The following is a 19,300-nucleotide window of genomic DNA, read 5'->3' as shown; positions in this document are numbered from 1 at the left end:
CCATGTCAGGCTCAGGTTGGCCACCCCGATCTACACAAAAGCATTTATTATAAAACAGAATCAAGTGAACAAATATTAATTATATCCTTTTTGCCCCACAGGGATCAGCAGATGCTGAGAGAGCCTTGGCTGTAGCCAAGCTTGTGTAAGTTCTCATAGAATCTTACCTGAAAATAATTTCTTTCCCTGTGGCTTGCTGGGGTGTAATTTAATTTGTAAAGACTAGTTTTCAGTTTTATCCAAATGCAGCTATCATTTGAAACCAGGCATTGATGCAGTTTGATGTATTTTTTTATTTGTATTATTATTAGTAGTAGTGGTAGGTAGTTAGTTAGTTAAGTCTTTCAAGGGGAAATTAATATTTTTAGAGGTCAGAAGTAAGGTATGAGAGTCCTGTGTGATTAGCAGAGCTACTAGGGTAAACAAAAGTTTCACTAAGCTTTGAAGCAACTGCTCAGCAAGTTGCAGCAGATTTCACCATCTAGAAAGATCAGTGGGGGAACAGCATGAACAGGCTGTACTCCTGCTCCCATTAGCAGTAATGATTTTTTTTCAAGGCAGTAGCTGCTCAAGCAATTACTTTTCATGCTAGTGACTGCTGTGCAACTTTGTAATGGGCATGCCAGGTCTCTGTTGTCAGCGTGTTTTTTTTCGTGGATGCTGCACACCTGCTGATAAAGCCCTATTGACCAATTTCTTGTGTTGTTTGTGATTTTAAAGCTCTCAACCAGATGTGTGTTAAATAGAAGAAAAACAATAGAAGTTTTGCTTCAGTGGTGAGGAATATAACTTTTAAACCCACATAAGATCACCTGAGAAATCATGAGAAATTTTTCTTATTTATTTTTGAAAAATGATATAAAACAATATTTTGCAGGATATGAGTTTGTAGGGAGAACATCCTAACTATGTTTGTTCCCTAAGACTCAGTAAGAGTCTTTGAATTCTTCCATAAAGGCAAATGAAATTCTTATATACGTATTGAAATGGTTTTGGAGACCACTGTATAAATATACACAAAATTTAAACTAGTGAGGAGATAAAAGAAAAGATTCAGAGGTTTGGAAAAAATCTCCAAACTTCAAATTCTCATTTAAACCTCTTGGGGATGGAAAACTCACTCAAGCAGGCTCTCTGGCAAGATGCTTTTTTCCTTTTCTAGTCTGAAATATTTGTGGGGATTTTTTGTTCTTTTCTTTTCAGAGAGAATGATGTAGCTGGGATTGATATCAACATGGGCTGTCCAAAAGAATATTCTACTAAGGCAGGTTGATTTTAATCCCTTTAAATATTCTCTTTTCCTGCTTACAGGCACAGGATGCAACACATGTTCTGCTTTTCTGGTTCTGGCAAGTTGTTATTTGATTTTCTCTGTTTTGAATGTTCAATTATTTATAGTTGCAATGAGTCATTCTATTCTTGGCTGCAACTGTGATCTCTTAACATTCAAAAATAAGGGCAACTGTATTTGTCCAGACCATTAGAAGCATCAGGCCAACCATTTTATTGTTGCTCCCTTTTCCCTGATTTGTTAGTCAAAATTTGGGGCCTTGCAGGCTATTTTAAATTAGCAGGAGAATGAAGTTCAGGTATTTCTTAGGTGCAATCCTGCTTTTTTACAAAAAATGTGCACGCAGTCATCTTTCCCTGAACACAGTAGGAACAAAGAGGAGGCAGTTTCCTTGAACAGAATTTCAAGTCTCTTTCCAACCAGTATTCTGCTCAAAAAGAATCTCTCTCTCGGCTTTCTCCTAGGGCCATGTTAAAAGTGCTTCTCTCGCTGTCTGCTGGCTTACCTGCTGTTGTGCCCCTACCCTCCTCCACTGCAATTCAATCAATCCCCCTGTTCCTATTATCACTAAACAAAAGGGAATTTCGTTGCTCCCTCACTTAGGCTGAATGAAAGGCTGCCAGAATGCTCTCCAGCATGGCATCATAATTGGAAGGTTCTTTTCAGCTTAAACAATATTTCATCTTTAGGGATGCCACGGGTTCAGAAAGCTGCACATGGTGGCTGTACATCAGGCCAACCTATTGACAGGAATAATTAGCTTGTTGCATGAACAGAAAAGCAGGGAAGCTTTGCTCCAAGTAGATATAATGCTTCTGGGGATAGGGGACAGAGGTGTTAAGTGACCCCTGATTTCAGTGCATATCAGTTCTCTATTGGAGGGTTACAAAACCCAAAATCTTAGCCTTCTGGTTATCGTTGTTGGCTAAAGAAATTTAGTTTGGTATTTCAACTTCCTTTAAGTGAAATATATTGGGATTTTGGATCATTTCTATTGTAGCAGGGTGATGCAAAAGAGTCTGACTTACAGCATCCTTTAGCTAGATATCAGAATTAGCATTAACATTGACTGGTATTTTAGTTGCTGTTACCACTGTCAGTTATAAAAGAAAAAACTAATATTTATTCCACTCTTAACATGAAAAAGGAACACCTCAAAATGCTTCATATAAAAATTATTTTATTAAATGAAGAGATAGCAAATAGAATTAATGCTCTCTTTCTCAGAACCAAAAATCTATTTTATTGAGGAGGAAAATTTCATGTTCATATTTACAGCTCATTAATATTAAACAAATACTAAATATTCATTAGTACCAAATGATAAAGATTATTTGTGTGATTTAACTAATCAGCAACAATAAAATGATTGCTAAATAACCAGTTAACTGGAGATCAATGATATTTTAAAGACAGTAAAAGCACAACATTTGAATAGAATGATCATTTCATTAAAATATAATTCTTGATCAGTTCCTATTGTCCATATGACATTTTCATATGCTAATCTATTTATGGTTATTTATAACAGGGTAATATTTCTCCTGTGGAATTATATCAAGGACAGAAGTAACAAAAAAGTTAAATATAGATTATATATTTTGGCTCTGGAAATCAGATTTTGATACCTTTGAGCAGTTTGTAGCTGAATTGTGAACAGTATTCTTTCTGCTATAAAATTGCAAGTAAATGTGGATAATCATAATTTTTAGGATATACGTGTTAGCATATTTCAGAACAAAATTGGTACGTCTCTTTACAAGAGAAGAATAGATAAAATATTTTTTTGTACACGATAGTGGTTTTCATTTTGAAACTATAATAAGAAATTTACCATCATCTTCAATTGTTGAATTAAATGAATATGTTGTAATCAGAGAGAATGTTTTAAGATTGATAGGTTACACAGACAGCTGGTAACAATGCCTATAGTCATGGTTTTCTAATGCTTTCTAATTGTAAGACTGTTTTCAGTTGGAAATTTCAGGTTGAAATGTTCTATGCTGGTCATCTGCCTCAACCAGAATATTTTTGGAAAGTTCCATCAAAAAAGATTCAGCTATTTCCAAGAACAAAGTTAGGAGGAAGTGTTTTGCTAATATTAAAAAAAAACAACCTACCAAAAAAACCCACCCCAAACCAACCCAATTTGTTGAGAAGCGTTAGTTCCATGCTTGGAACAGGGACTTAAAATTTGGCAGGGTTCACCTTGGGATCCCCATGATCATTCACCCAAAATTGGCAAAGTTATAAACCTCCGAAAATCACCATTTGCACATGTTCAGTAGGGATTTGTTAGTAGCTGGCAACAAAATTTTCTGAACATTGCGTCTGCAGGGCCTGAGCAGTACTTTCCCTGCAGTTGCTCTTCCTGGCTGCTGTGATCCCAGTCCCCAAGATCTGAAGGCATAGATGCTCTCTATTGTGTTCTGAATGCTTTCCTGCTGTTGCCCAAACAGGATGGAGAAGGAATCAGCCTTACTTAAATGCAGGTGAAATTGGAGCAGAAGGGGAAATGGGGATGAACAGGGCTGGAGAGACTATAAGTTCCAAAATACTCTCTTTCAGAATTGAGCCCAGAATTCCAAAGTGCCAACATTACTCTCTTGTTTAGCAGATAGCTGTGAAGCACGCTGGAAAAGTTCATAACTCCTCCCCTTCTAGTGGGTAGCCACATATAACAACCTACTATTAAGGTACCAGTTGCTCCAATAGCTCAAGTAATAGAGCTCTGTACTGTGAATCTAAAAGTCCCAACCCTGCTTATGATCTATGTGAGATGACTGATATGGTTCCACATGATGGAATTTGCTTTTTTCAATTTTCCTTTTTTAAAAACTGAATTTTTAAAGTTTGTAATTTCCTGTGGTACAAGAACATTTAGCCCACTCAAAAGTTAGGAAATTGCAAAATTCAGGTTACTTGTGCAACCTTAATTTGGATCCCTTGTTCGTGTGTTATGGCAGTCTTTTAATTACATAATCTGTATTGGTCTATTCCATGGTAATTGTAAGATCCTTCTTTAAATATACAGGTGTCGTTTGAAGAGTATCAGCAAGATATTTTAATTTTGCTGGGGACTTATTTAGGTTTTGCATTATTTTCAGGTAATGGATATGTGGTTTTGGGTGATTGTATGTTGGAAGGGGAAGGTTGTTGTGGGGTCTGAATTCTTGTAGGTATAAAAAAATTTCAGTATCATCAACTTAAGGTGAGATTTTAAACCAATTTAGTGAAACCAGCACAAAAGACTATATGAACATAGGCAAATCTTGTGTGCTTTGGATATTTTGACCCCGATCCAGCAAAATACATAAGCATATTCTTAATTTAAGCATTTTGCAAGTTTGCTCTTATATTTTACTGAAAGGACATGGTCTTGAAGGGAGGCTAGTATGGATGTTTAATGTTGCTTAACTGGTGATTTCCTTGATTTTTAGTGGTGGCATGCCCAGGAAACTTAACTTTTTAAAATGTAGGAATATATGTCACTGAATATAAAAGAATTCTGTAAATTATGACCTGCAATATTGACTACTACATTTTAAATAGAATTTTAGTTAAATCAACCTTACAAAACATAGTTTCCCACTTTCCTGAGGCAAATAAATTCCTTGATGGATGAGTATAATATTTTCCTCCTTGGCATAGTAAAGATGAGTGGCTCAGATTTAGATCGAGGCAGGTAAACTTTAATGACAGTTTTGTAAGCCTGAGTTTATGTAACTGGTTAGTTTTAATAAATATGTTGGGAATGAACAAATCAAAACACTACCCCTACACATGCAACATTAAAATAATCCTAAATCTTCTAAGGTTAATTTGCATTAAATTAAATTTTTAACTTTGTGACATTTCTAAACCAGCTGAAGTATAAATAGAGCTTTTAACAGGCCATGTTGCTCCACTTTAATGTCAGGTGCACAAGCAGAAGAAAATGCAGAAATGTTGCAGCGATTGTCATAGCAAAGAGCTGAAGCTCACACAAAATGACTTATGACTTCATTCCAGAGAGAGAGAGCCTGGTTACAGTGTTAAAACACTATATTCTGCTGTCCTTAATGCTGTTGGCATAGTTAATAAACCTCCTGTGAGATGTAGCTTTCAGGCTTCATCTTGCAGAGACTGAAAAGACAAGACATCTTCACAAGTAATAATTAAACATTGTCATTCTGTATAATTTATATTAGAATGTGGAGTATTTTACCATATGATTATTATGATGTTGGGATAAGTGAGTGTTAAGTCTGGACTTAACCTGCTGATCAGTGTTCATTTAGCTAGAGCCATATTAAAAAAACCCTTAACTATTTTCATCTAAAAGCTTAAGACCATCAAGCCTATAACAGCTACCTCTTGCTCTCTGACTTGCAGACCAAGGTAGCTCATACAGTAATTATGTTCACAATGAAGCATTTTTTAAGCATTAGGTAAAGATACAGTTTCTGTGGTATTTTATTATAGCTAACCTGTGAATAGTCTTAGAAAGCTGTTTGAAATCAGACCTTCTAGTATTCCAGCTGGTTTGAAAACATTGCCAGTAAAGTGGGGAATAATAAAAATGCCAAGGCTGACATTGCCAAACATGTCCCTGTAATGTGTATTACCTTGATAGTGCACAGACTCTATTTTGCAGTGCAGGTAGAGCTCTTTTTTCTGTTTTTCAAGCAACAGGAATAGGATACTTGTGTCTGAAAGGACTCCTGTTTTCTGGAACATTTCTTTTTGTCAGACTGTTTGAAAAGGAAAGGTGTTTATTTTAGGCCACATGACCTTAGTGAGATGGAAGAAAGGTAGAGTTGTGCTGTGCAATAGGTCTGTTTTATAGTAGATGAACTAAAGAAACATAGTGACCTTCTGCAGGGGATGTTAATGGGAAATAGTGCTTTTTCCCATCCTGAAAATTGTGTTAGCTGTGGACACTGATGACTTAAGGAACATAAGAACGTAGAAGTTGCTTTGAAATAAGGCATCTTAACTTAAATACTCCAGTTAGTCCCTTATCTAGGCTCTGACCGTGGTCAATATCATATGACTCAGAAGACTGTGCAAGAAAACTTACAGTGTAAAATTATAGAGTAACCAGTTCCTAGGGAAAGTTTCTTCTTAACCCCTTTTGGTCACTTGTTGGCTTATCCGTTGAAGCATGAGAGTTTATAGCCCTTCTAAACGTGTGTTTTATCTACTATAACTATGGATAGTCTCATCTGTATAAATGTCTAATCCTTTTGTTTGAATTCTGCTAAACTCTTGGCTTCGACAATGCATTGTGACAATGAGGTCCACCAGTAAATTAGGTATTCTCCAAACAAATACTTGCTTTTATTATTTTTAAACTTGTTGCATTTTAATTTCATTGACTGTTCCCTTGCTCTTGTATTGTGAGAAGGTAGATCAGAACCTCTCTATACCGTACATTATTTTGTGTGCCTTCCTTTTGTTCATCTTCTCCCTAAACTAAACAGTCCTAATCTTTTCTATGTCTCTGTTTTCATCACCAGTCTCTGACTATTGCCCAGTCCTCCCACTCCCACCTCCGCCCATTCCTGCTGTGTTTTTGAAAAAAGGTGGTATTTTCTCAGCACAGTATTTTGGGCCATGGTGCATCATTGAGTTACAAAACGACATTATAATATTGTCAATGTTGTTTTCTTTTACTTAATATTTTCTTCTGTGTCTTAACTAGAACTGGGTAGAAAACAATGTTTCCCTGAAAAACTTTCATATCTTTCTAATCAGGATGAAAGGACAAAAATATTAAAAATTTTGCAGGAGGGAAATACTGAAAAAAATTATTTTCAGAAGATGCAAAAAGAAATTTTTTGGCATGTTCCCCGACAGCTTGTCACAGGGGACAGGCAAGACAGCAGGAAAACAACCGGAAACCTGCCTGGTTTCTGGAGGAAGTTTTGCCACAATCAGTGTGTTCCTGGTTTTGATTTCAATGAATCAGCTTTTTCTGACAGAAAAGTATTCCATCCAAAAATTTCCAAACTGATCTAATGTTAACACTTACAGCTAGCTGACTGGGTGTCTGTGTGTATATAGACAGGGTGATCGAGGAAGAACATCCAAATTAGAGGAGTGGAAAGTTATATTTTAAAAATATTAGTAGTTGTTTTGTGCTGCCACTTCCTTTTGTGTAGGTACATCGTATGGGAGACTGTATTGGGACCATTGGCATTTAGGGCTCATCAATCAATTGAATGGTACTAGGGAGAACATATGAATGAAATTTATCACCTAATAGGAAGAAACAAAGCAATTCGCGCTTACATGAAAACATTTTTCTTGTATGGGAGGATTTAGTTTTGCTGTAGTTTCCCGTTGGGCAAGATGCTTCTTACAAAATGAAGAAAGTGTTGATTTTTTTGAATGTTTTCCAGTCTGTAATTTATTCTATTGCCATGTGTTTCCCCAGGGAGGTATGGGAGCAGCGCTGCTGTCTGATCCTGACAAAATTGAGTGTGTAAGTATCCAGTTTGTTGGTTTTATTGTGCCTAGGAAAATATGGTGCTTATGTACAATAACTGAGTAATTCTTGAGCTGCTGGATTTAATGGAGTGAGAGAGAATTGTGTGAAAAGCAGATATGGGAGAGTAAGGGATGGAATAATGTCTAAAGTTTTGCAGGTTCAAATGAAATATACTTAGATTATACTGCTGGTTTAGTTTCCTTTATAGCCACAGGAACAACAATATTGCTGCTGACTTCCTTTTCAATTTTTAAACTTGCACCTTTTGGTGCTGTAGTTGGATTTTCTGTTTTTCTGGTCATTGACAACCTTTTATTTTTAGTTTAGTTCTAGCACAAAGCACAGCAAACACTTAACAACAGCATGACACAGTCCCTGCCCCTGAGTAGCTTTACAATGTTTAGTTTTCAATGGCTTACACGTTGGGAGAGCTCTGCAAGAACTCTTTTATATAGCCTTAAGATTTGGCTCAATGAGGAGTAGTGGGAAAACTGAGTATATTCAAGTGAAAATATAACATTCCTTAAATGTCAGTCAAATTGCTTCTATATGATAGCAATCGACCTTAGCTGATGTGTTTAAACTATAGTTCCACATGCCAACAAAAAGTTACAAATTACCTTTTGAGCAGTGACATTGAATGGCCTTGTTCGGCTCTCCATGTGGCTTTTGTCAGGTAAGGGTCTGGGCAGTGGACTCCTCTTTTCCTCTGCCTCAGGCAAAACGTTTAGAATGTAAATCACAGGAGTACACACTGAGCATATGGTTTGGTATGAAGAAAGGGTGCTGTTGGGATCCCTCCTGAAAGTCAGAGTGTAGTTCCTTTCCATCCAGTAGTTGGTTAGGAGTGGGGTGACAGACAGGAAACAGGCGGTAGAGTAGGAGGGAGCTTTCTCAAGCAAGTGTATGGCTCCATTCAAGGCAAGAGTTTGGGGAATTAAGTACACGGGGCTATCCCTTTCTCTTCCAGCAGTCAGAGGAAGCAGAGCAAGGGGACTGATCTGAAAGCACCTTAAGAAGGAGATCAGTATCCTTATCCCCATTTTGCAAACTGGGACACTGAGGCACAGCGGTGACGTGTCATGGCAGAGCTGGGACTAGTACAGAGATCTGAGTTCCAGTTCAGTGCTCTACCCACTAGGGGAATGTGGAAAAGACCGGAGTGGGAGAGGTTGCAGTAAGTAAGGCATGAGATGAAGTTTTACACTCGTGGACTTTAAGGCCAGAAGGGACCATCATGATCATCTAGTTTGACCTCCTGCGCATTGCAGGCCACAGAACTCATCCCCACGCACTCCTGTAAGAGACCCTTAACCTCTGGCTGAATTACTGAAGTCCTCAAATTATGATTTAAAGACATCAAGTGACAGAGAATCCACCAAAGGTTTTAACAGTAGTAATAGAGAGAATATGGAGATAAAACTGTCAGGATTTAGTGATTAGTACTTTTGTGTGTAAGGGAGATGAAACCTCAGTCCAAAGTGTTTAATCTCACACAACCAAAAATGTGTTGCAGTCCTTATCTGGCCAATAATTTTGTCTCTGTCTGAGTCAGAGCACTCTTCTTGACAGGGAAGATGCAAGTTTATGCAAGCAAGCTTCATAGGCTGATAAAAATGTTGTCTATTTACTGAAGGGCAGATGGGTTGATTGCTTCTAAAGTGTGTTGCAAGAAGTTCTTCTACTTTTATTGCTATTGGGTGTCTTCAGTTTAGACACACAGGTTACCTTTTAATGTGTAGTGTAAAAACATTTTTCTCATGTCGGGTGACTGAAGGGATGACTTAGTAGCAGCTTGCCATTGCCATTTAAAATTATAACCTTTGCACCTGTTATCTTCAGTATATGCAATCAATATTTCTTACCAGGTATTTGAATTAAATCTGTTCCTCAATATTTGACCTTGATCCAAAGGCTGGCCTAGATAGCTCCCACCCTGTTGTTATGGAGGTTTGACCTAAGGACAATGGACTTCAAAAGAAGCAGACTTGAACAAACCCAGGGAGCTGGTGGGTAAAGTCCCATGAGAAGAAAATTAAAGGGAAAAAAGAGTTCAGGAGAGCTGGCAGTTTCTCAAGGAGACGATATTAGAGGCACAGCTGCAAACTATCCCAATGCAATAGATAGGAAGAACAGTAAAGGCCAATATGGCTCCATAAGTAGTGCTTTAATGACCTGAAAATTAGAAAGGAATCCTACAAAAAGTACAAAAGAATAGCACAAGCATGTAGTGGAAAAAATCAAAGGCTAAGGCACAAAGTGTGTTACACCTCGCAAGGGACATAAAAGGCAATAAGATGAGACTTTTAAAAATACGTTAGGAGTAAAAGAGAGACGAACAAAAGAATAGGTTTTCTACTTACTGGGAAGGAGAGCTAATAATTGATGATATCACGAAGGCTGAAGTTTTTAATGCCTCTTTTGCTTCAGTCTTCACTAGAAGGATTAATGGTGACCAGATACTAATATTAAAAAGGGGGAAGGAACTCAAGCCAAAATAAGGAAAGAACAGGATAAAGAATATTTAGGTAAGTTAGATGTATTCAAGTTAGCAGGGCTTGATGAAATTCATCCTAGTGTACTTAAGGAACTAGCTGAAGCAATCTCGGAACTGTTAGCTTTTACTTTTGAGAACTCATGGAGGATGAGTGAAGTTCCAGAAGACTGAAGAAGGGCAAACATAGTACCTATCTTTTAAAAGAGGGACAAAGAGGACCCGAGGAATTACTGACCAGTCAGCCTAACTTTGATACCTGGAACGACACCAGGACAAATTATGAAACAATGAATTTGTAAGCATCTAGAGGATAATACAATTATTAGGAATAGCCAGCATGGATTTTTCAAGAGCAAATCATGCCAAACCAACCTAATTTCCTTCTTTGGCAGGGTTACTGGTCTAGTGAATAAGTGCAAGTAGTAAATGTGATATATTTTGTTTTTAGTAAGGCTTTTGAAAAAGTCCCACATGACATTCTCAAAAGCAAACTAGGGAAATGTGGTCTAGATGAAATTACTATAAGGTGGGTGCACAACTGGCATATAAACTTTAAATAAATGTATTGTAAAAAGCAACATTCCATATAGGGACCTTTATATATTTTTCTTTCGAGAAGTGTTCAAATGTCTTTATATGTTCAACAGAGCAAGATTTACTCATGTTGCTTCTGTAACAGTATTTATCCCCTCCTTTGTTTAGATTCTGAGTACCTTGGTTAAAGGAATTTGTAAACCAGTGACCTGCAAAATCCGAATCTTGCCTTCGGTAAGAATCTGTTTTATAATGCTTTGTTCCAGTTAATGTTAACCCTTGGAGCCAGATTAGAATACCATAGACCATACAATGAAATTTTAACTGATTTTACCCCAGTGGATTAAGAGATACAGAAACATGTACTTTTATTTTGAAATAAGAGTGTCCACACATTGACACAATAGGACAATTCCACTGGTAGATAAGCCCAACGTAACTGACAGTGAATTTTTTAGAGAGGCAAGATGGTTGCAGTAATATCTTTTATTGGACCAACTTCAGTTGGTGAGCGATACAAGCTATCAACCTTACACAGAGCTGCTCTTTAGGTCTAGGTAATGTACTCAATGTCACAGTAAATACAAGGTGGAACAGATTGTTTAGCATAAGTAGTTAACACATATTTCAAGGGACCATTCATGATGAAGAATTTTGCTGACTCAGCCTTAAAGAATTTTTTCACAACAATGAAGATGCCACAATTACCACATCCCCACCGACAGTCATAAGAAAAAAAAAATCACTTGACTGGACACCCCACAGCGGACCACCACACTCTTACTCATTACATTGATTGCTTCCGGAAAAAAATTGACAAGGATATCCTTAACATACATCACATCCGTCACAATCTTTCCACTGCTGAGAGGACAGCTGTACAGTCTCTGAAACTCAACCACCAGATAGTGATTAAACCAGCAGACAAAAGGTTCACCATCATAGTCCTCCATTGTGATGCGTTCTTTAGCAAGGCCAACCAGCAACTGTCTGACTCTCCACCTACTATCAAGAACTCAGAGTAGACCCCACACCACAGTTTACCCAGGAATTTAAGGATGTCATCAAATCCTTCCTCAAACAATTCCGAGAGAAACTCTACAACCTCGTCCCCATGATCCCAACTCAGGGGATCTTCTCTGTTTTTCCCAAGATGCACAAACAAGGAAACCCAGAGAGATCCATCTAATCTGGCCCTGGCACTCTTACTAAAGAAATATCGAGACTCATAGAAACCATCCTCAAACCACTCACCACACAAAGTGCCGGCTTCCTCCAAGATACTACTGACTTTCTCCACAAACTCCACAGCATTAACAATCTCACTCAGAACACTGTCCTTGATGATGCAGTTGGTTAGAATTTACTTTTTAGTCACTAATTTCTTTTGTGTAGAATAGAGTTTTTAAGCTCCAATAGTCAATTTGTCTTCCCTTTGGTAATTGCATCTGGTTATTTTGCAAATTACTGCCTAATTATGTGCATAGTTATTGTGACTGCACATGCAAATTGAATGTATGTATATATGGACAAATGTGTAACTAGTTGTGTAAAAATATCTGATGTATGTGCAATCAGTGATTGCATGCACAGATTAGGCCTGTACACATTCTTTAAAATCATGCATACGCTGATTTTACTTTAATACTTTTTATCTTCAACAATCTTCATAGATTTCAAGGCCAGAAGGGACCATTTTGATGATCTAGTCTGACCTCTTGTGTAGCACACTCCGTAGAACTTCCCCCAAAATAATTCCTAGAGCATATTGTTGAGAACAACACCCAATCTTGATTTTAAAATTATCAGTGATGGAGAATCCACCAGAACCCTTGGTATGTTGTGTGACGGGTTAGATCACAGAAACCCCCTTGGGGCTGCCAACTGATGTGCCAAGACTACTTCTCCCCCTGCTTTCCCTGCCAGTTTGGGACTCCAAAACCCTGCCTGGTTGTGCCAGACACGCTTGCCGGCTACAGACACGGATCCAGGTCTGAACCACATCTCTCAAACTGCAGGCTTAATGGAAAGCAGCTTAAGAAATGTTCCTGTCTCTAACACTCAGATGCCCAACTCCCAATGGGGTCCAAACCCCAAATAAATCCATTTTACCCTGTATAAAGCTTATACAGGGTAAACTCATAAATTGTTTGCCTTCTATAACACTGATAGAGATGCACAGCTTTTTGCCCCCCCTCTTGCCCCCCCCCCCCCGGTATTAATACATACTCTGAGTTAAATAATAAGTAAAAAGTGATTCTATTAAATACAGAAAGTAGGATTTAAGTGGTTCCCAGTAGGAACAGACAGAACAAAATAAATTACCAAACAAAATAAAATAAAACACAGCAATTCTATGCCTAATACAGTAAGAAAACTGAAAACAGATAAAACCTCACCCTCAGAGATGTTCCAGTAAGCTTCCTTTTACAGACTAGTCTCCTTCTAGTCTGGGTCCAGCAATCACTCGCACCCCCTGTAGTTACTGTCCTTTGTTCCAGTTTCCTTCTGGTATCCTTTGGGGGTGGAGAGGCTATCTCTTGAGCCAGCTGAAGACAAAATGGAGGGGTCTCCCAGGGGTTTAAATAGACTTCCTCTTGTTGGTGGACGCTCCTCCCTCCCCCAGTGTAGAATCCAGCCACAAAATGGAGTTTTGGAGTCACATGGGCAAGTCACATGTCCATGCATGACTGAGTTCCTTACCAGCCAAGCCACAGTCCTGGGAAAGCTTAGATTGGCGTCTCCAAGTTCATTGTTGGCTTAAGGGCTTCTTGATCGGGCACTTACTGAAAACAGTCTTTTCTCAGGAAGCTGACCAACTGCTTCACTGAGGCTATTTAAAATTAAACAAGTATACAGCCAATATTCATAACTTCGAGTACAAAAATGACACATGCATACACATAGGATGAATATATTCAGTAGATCATAACCTTTACAGAGAGATGTTACATGGCATATGTAGCATAAAAACGTATTCCAGTTATGTCATATACACATTCATAAGCATATTCCCATAAAGCATTATGGGGCGCAACGTCACATGTGGTTAATGGTTAATTACTCTCACTGGTAACAGTGTACATCTTATTTCCAGTATGAATTTGCCTAGCTTCAACTTCCAGCCATTGGATCGTGTTATACCTTTTTCTGCTAGATTGAAGAGTTTATGATTAAATATTTATTCCCCATGTTGGTATTTACAGACTGTAATCAAGTCACCCCTTAACCTTCTCTTTATTAAGGTAAAAAAATGATCTCCTTTAGTATATCATTGTAAGCCAAGCTTTCTAATCCTTTAATCATTCTTGTGATTCTTCTCTGAACCATCTCCAATTTATCCACATCCTTCTTGAATTGTGAACCCTGGAACTGGACATTGTATTCCAGCCATGGTCGTACCAGTGCCAAATACAGAGAGAACCTACTTGAGACTCCCCTGTTTATGCATTCAGGGATCACATTTGCCTTTTTGGTCACAGAATCGCACTGGGAACTAACTCATGTTCAGCTGATTGTTCACCACAGCCCCCTCTACAATCATGAGATCAAAGAACTAGCATGTTCCCTTTTCACTTTGAACTGTCCTAGATTCTCTTCCTTCTTGTTTCAAGCTGGTTTGCCTAGCATGTATCTTCCAGCAGAACAGGAAGTGAGCATCTGTCTCTACGTCCGTGCCATCTGCTTCTCCCAAAGGCTGAATGTGCTACAGTAGAACCTCAGAGACATGAACACCTTGGAAATGGAGGTTGTTTGTAACTCTGAACAAAACGTTATGGTTGTTCTTTCAAAAGTTTATAACTGAACATTGACTTAATATAGCTTTGAAAATGCTGCTTCTTCCCCCACCTTCACCTTTTTTTTTAGTAGTTTATGTTTAACACAATACTGTACTGTATTTACTTTGGAGGGGGGGGAGGAAGTCTGCTGCTGCCTGATTGTGTACTTCCGGTTCCAAATGAGGTGCGTGATTGACTGGTCAATTCGTAACTCTGGTGTTTGTAACTCTGAGGTTCTATTGTACTTTCAGATGAACCACAGTCTACTAGCCCAACATCTGAAAAGAAGGTGAATCCTTTGCTTTTTCTAAAAGCTGCATAATTGCACATAGCAAAATAAATTGGCGATGTCCTGAATTCCATCTGTCATTCATTAGGCTCATGTTTTCTCTTTGAAGGAATAGAAGGGTTGTTTTTTTTCTTTATTTCATGAGACAACCGGTAATGTATGGATATTAATCAAATTCTTCAGTCATGGGGGGCATTTTTCAACATCTATCCTAGGGAAATGTTTGTGAATATTTCATGCATGAATAGATGTGAGTGATATCTCTTCCATCCAAGATGCAGTATATATGTCTTATAGCATATTCAGTGAAATAGTACCTGCCAATCAAGTGTGTTTTTATATCTTTTAAAAGACAACCCAGAGACGTGTGAAGGGAAATAGTCTCAAATGTTGTATTCCCTGGGTCAAGCAGGTTTTTAAGCTGTAATTTCTAATTCATATTAAAAATGGCATGACTGGAATCCTGTTTTAGCCATAATAAATAGTTCTCAGTAAAGCTTATATTAAGGGTTATCTTCATCTTGGGTATGATTGTTGTAATATAAGAATTGTGTACACTTCGATGGGAGAACAGATTTCCTGCATGTGTTTGTATAATGATCATGTGATGAAGAGCTCTTCCTCCATCAAACTAAAATAACATGTGTTCTGTTTTTTCCCTCGTTAGCTTGAAGACACTATAAGCCTGGTGAAGAGGATAGAAAAGACTGGTGTTGCTGCCATTGCAGTCCATGGAAGGTAAATATGTTTGTGTGGAAAGAATTATTATTACTGTTATTTGTTGGCAGGTAGAGAGAAATAAACTAGGGCTAGCAAATTTACTTCACCTTGTCTAGTTCAGCTGCAGGGAAGTGGTTCTGATTTCAATGACAGCAGCTGGGTGCTTAGTACTTTCTACATTAGGCTTCTTATTCAGGAGCATAAATAGAGATTTAGCAGATTAACTTTATGCTTCTGTTCTTCTAAAATCTTAGCCTTGGTAAAACCAAATAGAAGGGAAAAATTATCTAACATTAAAGGAATTAAATAGTTGCATGCTAGATTTTAATTCTCAGGTGTGTGAGGTGTACAGCTGTGCACCCCAAACATTAGCTGCTTCACCTGCACAGGGAACCAAAATAGCAATATTTTTCAAGGTGTGTTTCATGTGACGCAGTTTTACACCTTGCATATGAACGTAAACTGAGACTGACTAGGTTTGTCACTGCAGGACTGGAATTGTCTGCTAAGAGTTTACTTATGCACAATTTCCACTAGAAATCTTTGATCTTGTCTTTTTCTTTCTGTGTTGCAAAGGAAGAAGGAGGAGAGGCCTCAACATCCTGTCCACTGTGAAGTGATCAAAGCCATCTCTGAGGCAGTCTCTATTCCTGTAATAGCAAAGTAAGTTAGATGGTCATTTTAAGGTATCCATGTCTAGCAGTAGACATTATGCCAAGGAAATCTAACTGAGCAAGAAGGGATTAAGTGCAGGAAACTAAAGGTCTCGTTATATAGGGCAAATGAGATAATTACATCTGTTGTCAAATCACAAGGTTAGAGTGAGGCTTTGGTATTCAAAGTTTGTGATCTGAAATGTCACTGTCTTTGTTTTAGTGCAAAAAGGGCTCCTTAATTATTATGCTGTGAACACCACTAGTATTGTGTCATGACATGGCCCAGTCCTCCTCCTCTCTGGGCAGACACCAGTGTTCTGTTTTGAATCCAATGGCTGAATTCTATGTGCTTCTAAGCCATCTGGGTAGTGACTGATTACTGTTCCTAGCTCTGGGTTTCTCAGGCACTCTCCCTGGTGCAGACTTCTCCCTGGGCAACAGGACCCCACTCACTGATCGCCTAGGCCTTGAAACCAGTGCCACAGCCTTCCAAAGCCCCCTGTTGCCGAGATATATTTCCCCAAAGTACACCTGGCTGTGGGAGCTCTGGTTTCTTATCAAAATGTTGGGTAACTTTCCTATATGTCAAAATTAACAGTAGCTCTTCATTTAAGGGGACCCTGAAGAATTTTTATGACTAGTTTTAGTCCACCTTCAAAGTGAGTTAGAGTGTTCTGTTACAGTTAGAAAATTGTTGAGAGGGGAAAACAGGATTTTAAATTATTTTTAGCTTTAGATTGATAATGTTAGAAAATGATGTTTTCTAGCCATAGTACATGGTACAGCGTAACTAGAGGCAGAGCACGCTTTTTACTCACTGTTCCCCTGCCCATTTGCCTCAGACTTGAGCCTATGCTCATTCAATGTTAGTCCTTTCTACTACAATTACCAACAAGGGGTACCAGGTTTGGAGGTGCACCTGATCCACTGGGAATTGAACTAAGATCTTCAAATTCATTTTGCACAGGCCACCAAACAGCATTCTCTTTCCAGAACAGCTGACTTTTAAAACCTATTGTGTAGCTAATGAAGGTGGCACATACAAAATCAGCGCTTGTCTCCTTTAGGGAAACTAAGCCAATTTATGCTTATTGGGGGATGTCTTGAGTTAAGGAGAACTGTTCACTAGAAACTGGATTGGTACCACCGAACTCATTTTACAGAGGCTGCCTACCAATCAGTCATCAGATGCTAATAACTTTTGGTCACTACTGGCCTGGTCTGACTTTGGAAGGCTTTCATATCCCATTACTAATAATCCTTTAAGCCAGTGATGGGGCGCAGATTGCCCACCACTGCTCTAAGCCATCCATTCTCCCAGAGTGGTGCTGATTTCCTAAATAGATTATACCAACAATGAATAACATGACAGTCCATAAGCCTTCTGTATTGTCATGCGTGCCCAGCTCTATTAATGCGCAGAATACACTGTTTTCTGCATGGTGGTGTCATGTTAATCATTGTTAATCATAACAAAGATGTTCATTTTCAGTGGAGGATCTCATGACTTCATCAAAGAATATACTGACATTGAAGCCTTCCAACAAGCAGCAGGTGCTTCATCGGTAATGATAGCTCGTGCTGCCATGTGGAACCCATCCATCTTCAGAAGAGAAGGCCTTTGTCCCTTGAAGGAAGTCATGCAAGAATACATCAAATACGTACGTTTGGGAAGATTTTACCTGTAATTAACATAGTTTAGAGATGTTAACCCAAGTTTGTGTAGGGTGTCTTTAATTCCTCATTGTTTTTCAATTAGTAAAGCTCCTGTAATATTTTTGCGTATTGCATGAGATGAAAACTATTACAATTTTTACCAACTTTTCAGTGACTACATCATTGAATTTTTTGTCTAGTATACAGTAAATATTTTGTTTTGTTTTGTTACATACTGTGCTTGCCTATTCTCGTTCTTGATGCCCAGGTTTTAGAAAGATTTCTCAGGCTTTTGGGATGCCCTCAAAAATCTCTGCACTTATGCAGAACTACTGCCAATGTTGTGAATGCTACAACAGTGAATGTGATATTGAATGGAGTAGGAATAGTAAGATGAGTTCTGTCTAGGAAGGCTGCAGAGTTTCACAGTTTTCTAAAGTCATTTAAACTACTCTAGAGAATTATTTTCCTCTTCTAGAAAATGTTAAGGTTTTTTCAAATGGCAGAAAAGCACAGAGAAGGTTGTTCAGTCAGCTGTTTCATTATAGTGCAATTGGTGGGCCATCTACCATTTTATTGACAGAGTTGCTGTGAAGGAGCAGAGATACGGCTGCCAGGCACAGCAGGGGTTAAAGAAAACCTGTGGGTTCAGCTAGACCCGCCCCTTATACCTGCAGCCAATGCCAGTCCTGGAAAGGGAAGAAAAGAGGGGAGCCTGGCTCAGTCAGGGGCTGACTGGCAAAGAGGCAGGAGCTCTCTGTGTGTCTGCCTGAAGGCAGAGACGCAACCTGCCTGCCAATGGAGCCACTGGAAGCAAGTAAGTCTTCCCCTGCCAAGGGGAATCTACCGCAAAGCCCCAACTGTGGGGAAACTGGACTAGCAGGGCCACTCCCCAAACTTAAGGACTTACATAGGGAGACACCAGGTCCTGAGCCCCCCCACCTCATGGCTGGGCGCAAGATCCATCTCCCCTATCAAGGGGTGTGAGTGGCCCAGGACTCTGAGCCAGGACCTGAGGGAAAGGAGGGCAGGTCCCCTCCTCCAGCCCCTAACCAATGATTTAGCCACTAGGGTGCCCGGCCACTGAAGGCCCTATCACAGATGCATATTTTTTAAAAAAACAGATTAAAAGAATAGGACTTCAGTGTCTTACTTTTTTTCTTATTCAATTTTGTAACCATCATGAAAAAAACTACATGCTAAAAATCTAGAAAAGTTCAATTTAAAATAAGTTTAAGGCCTAAAATGCATCATCACCTTGATCGATCAGTCCTTCAGCCCTCGTATAGATTGCGCCGATCACAACACGTCTTTCATTCTGCTCGTATCGTGGTCTTCCTTCTCCTTGTGCCGCCATGTCTTTTCACAATAAAATCTTCCCATCTCTTTGGAGGTCGACTGAG

At 38.7% G+C, this 19,300-nt stretch overlaps 1 protein-coding gene across 7 annotated transcripts in view; it reads left to right on the top strand.

Moving 5' to 3' along the window:
* Nucleotides 1-19,300, top strand: part of DUS2 (dihydrouridine synthase 2) — a 54,827-nt gene that overhangs the window by 21,598 nt on the left and 13,929 nt on the right. For 5 of the 7 annotated variants that reach the window (XM_043526334.1, XM_043526332.1, XM_043526333.1 and 2 more), the window contains 8 exons: nucleotides 102-145; nucleotides 1,204-1,264; nucleotides 7,713-7,760; nucleotides 10,966-11,031; nucleotides 15,533-15,603; nucleotides 16,162-16,248; nucleotides 17,734-17,902; nucleotides 18,481-18,714. In XM_043526334.1, the coding sequence (XP_043382269.1) occupies nucleotides 102-145; nucleotides 1,204-1,264; nucleotides 7,713-7,760; nucleotides 10,966-11,031; nucleotides 15,533-15,603; nucleotides 16,162-16,248; nucleotides 17,734-17,902; nucleotides 18,481-18,714 (780 nt within the window). Of the gene's footprint in view, nucleotides 1-101; nucleotides 146-1,203; nucleotides 1,265-3,964; nucleotides 3,988-7,712; nucleotides 7,761-10,965; nucleotides 11,032-15,532; nucleotides 15,604-16,161; nucleotides 16,249-17,733; nucleotides 17,903-18,480; nucleotides 18,715-19,300 lie in introns of those variants that run through there. The other 2 variants (XM_043526337.1, XM_043526338.1) reach the window with 2 other exon arrangements.

This window comes from Chelonia mydas, chromosome 12, assembly GCF_015237465.2.
Source record: "Chelonia mydas isolate rCheMyd1 chromosome 12, rCheMyd1.pri.v2, whole genome shotgun sequence".
In the NCBI taxonomy this organism is placed as follows: Eukaryota; Metazoa; Chordata; order Testudines; family Cheloniidae; genus Chelonia; species Chelonia mydas.
Note: the sequence above shows the minus strand (reverse complement) of the source record. Positions and strands in the feature narration are given on the sequence as shown.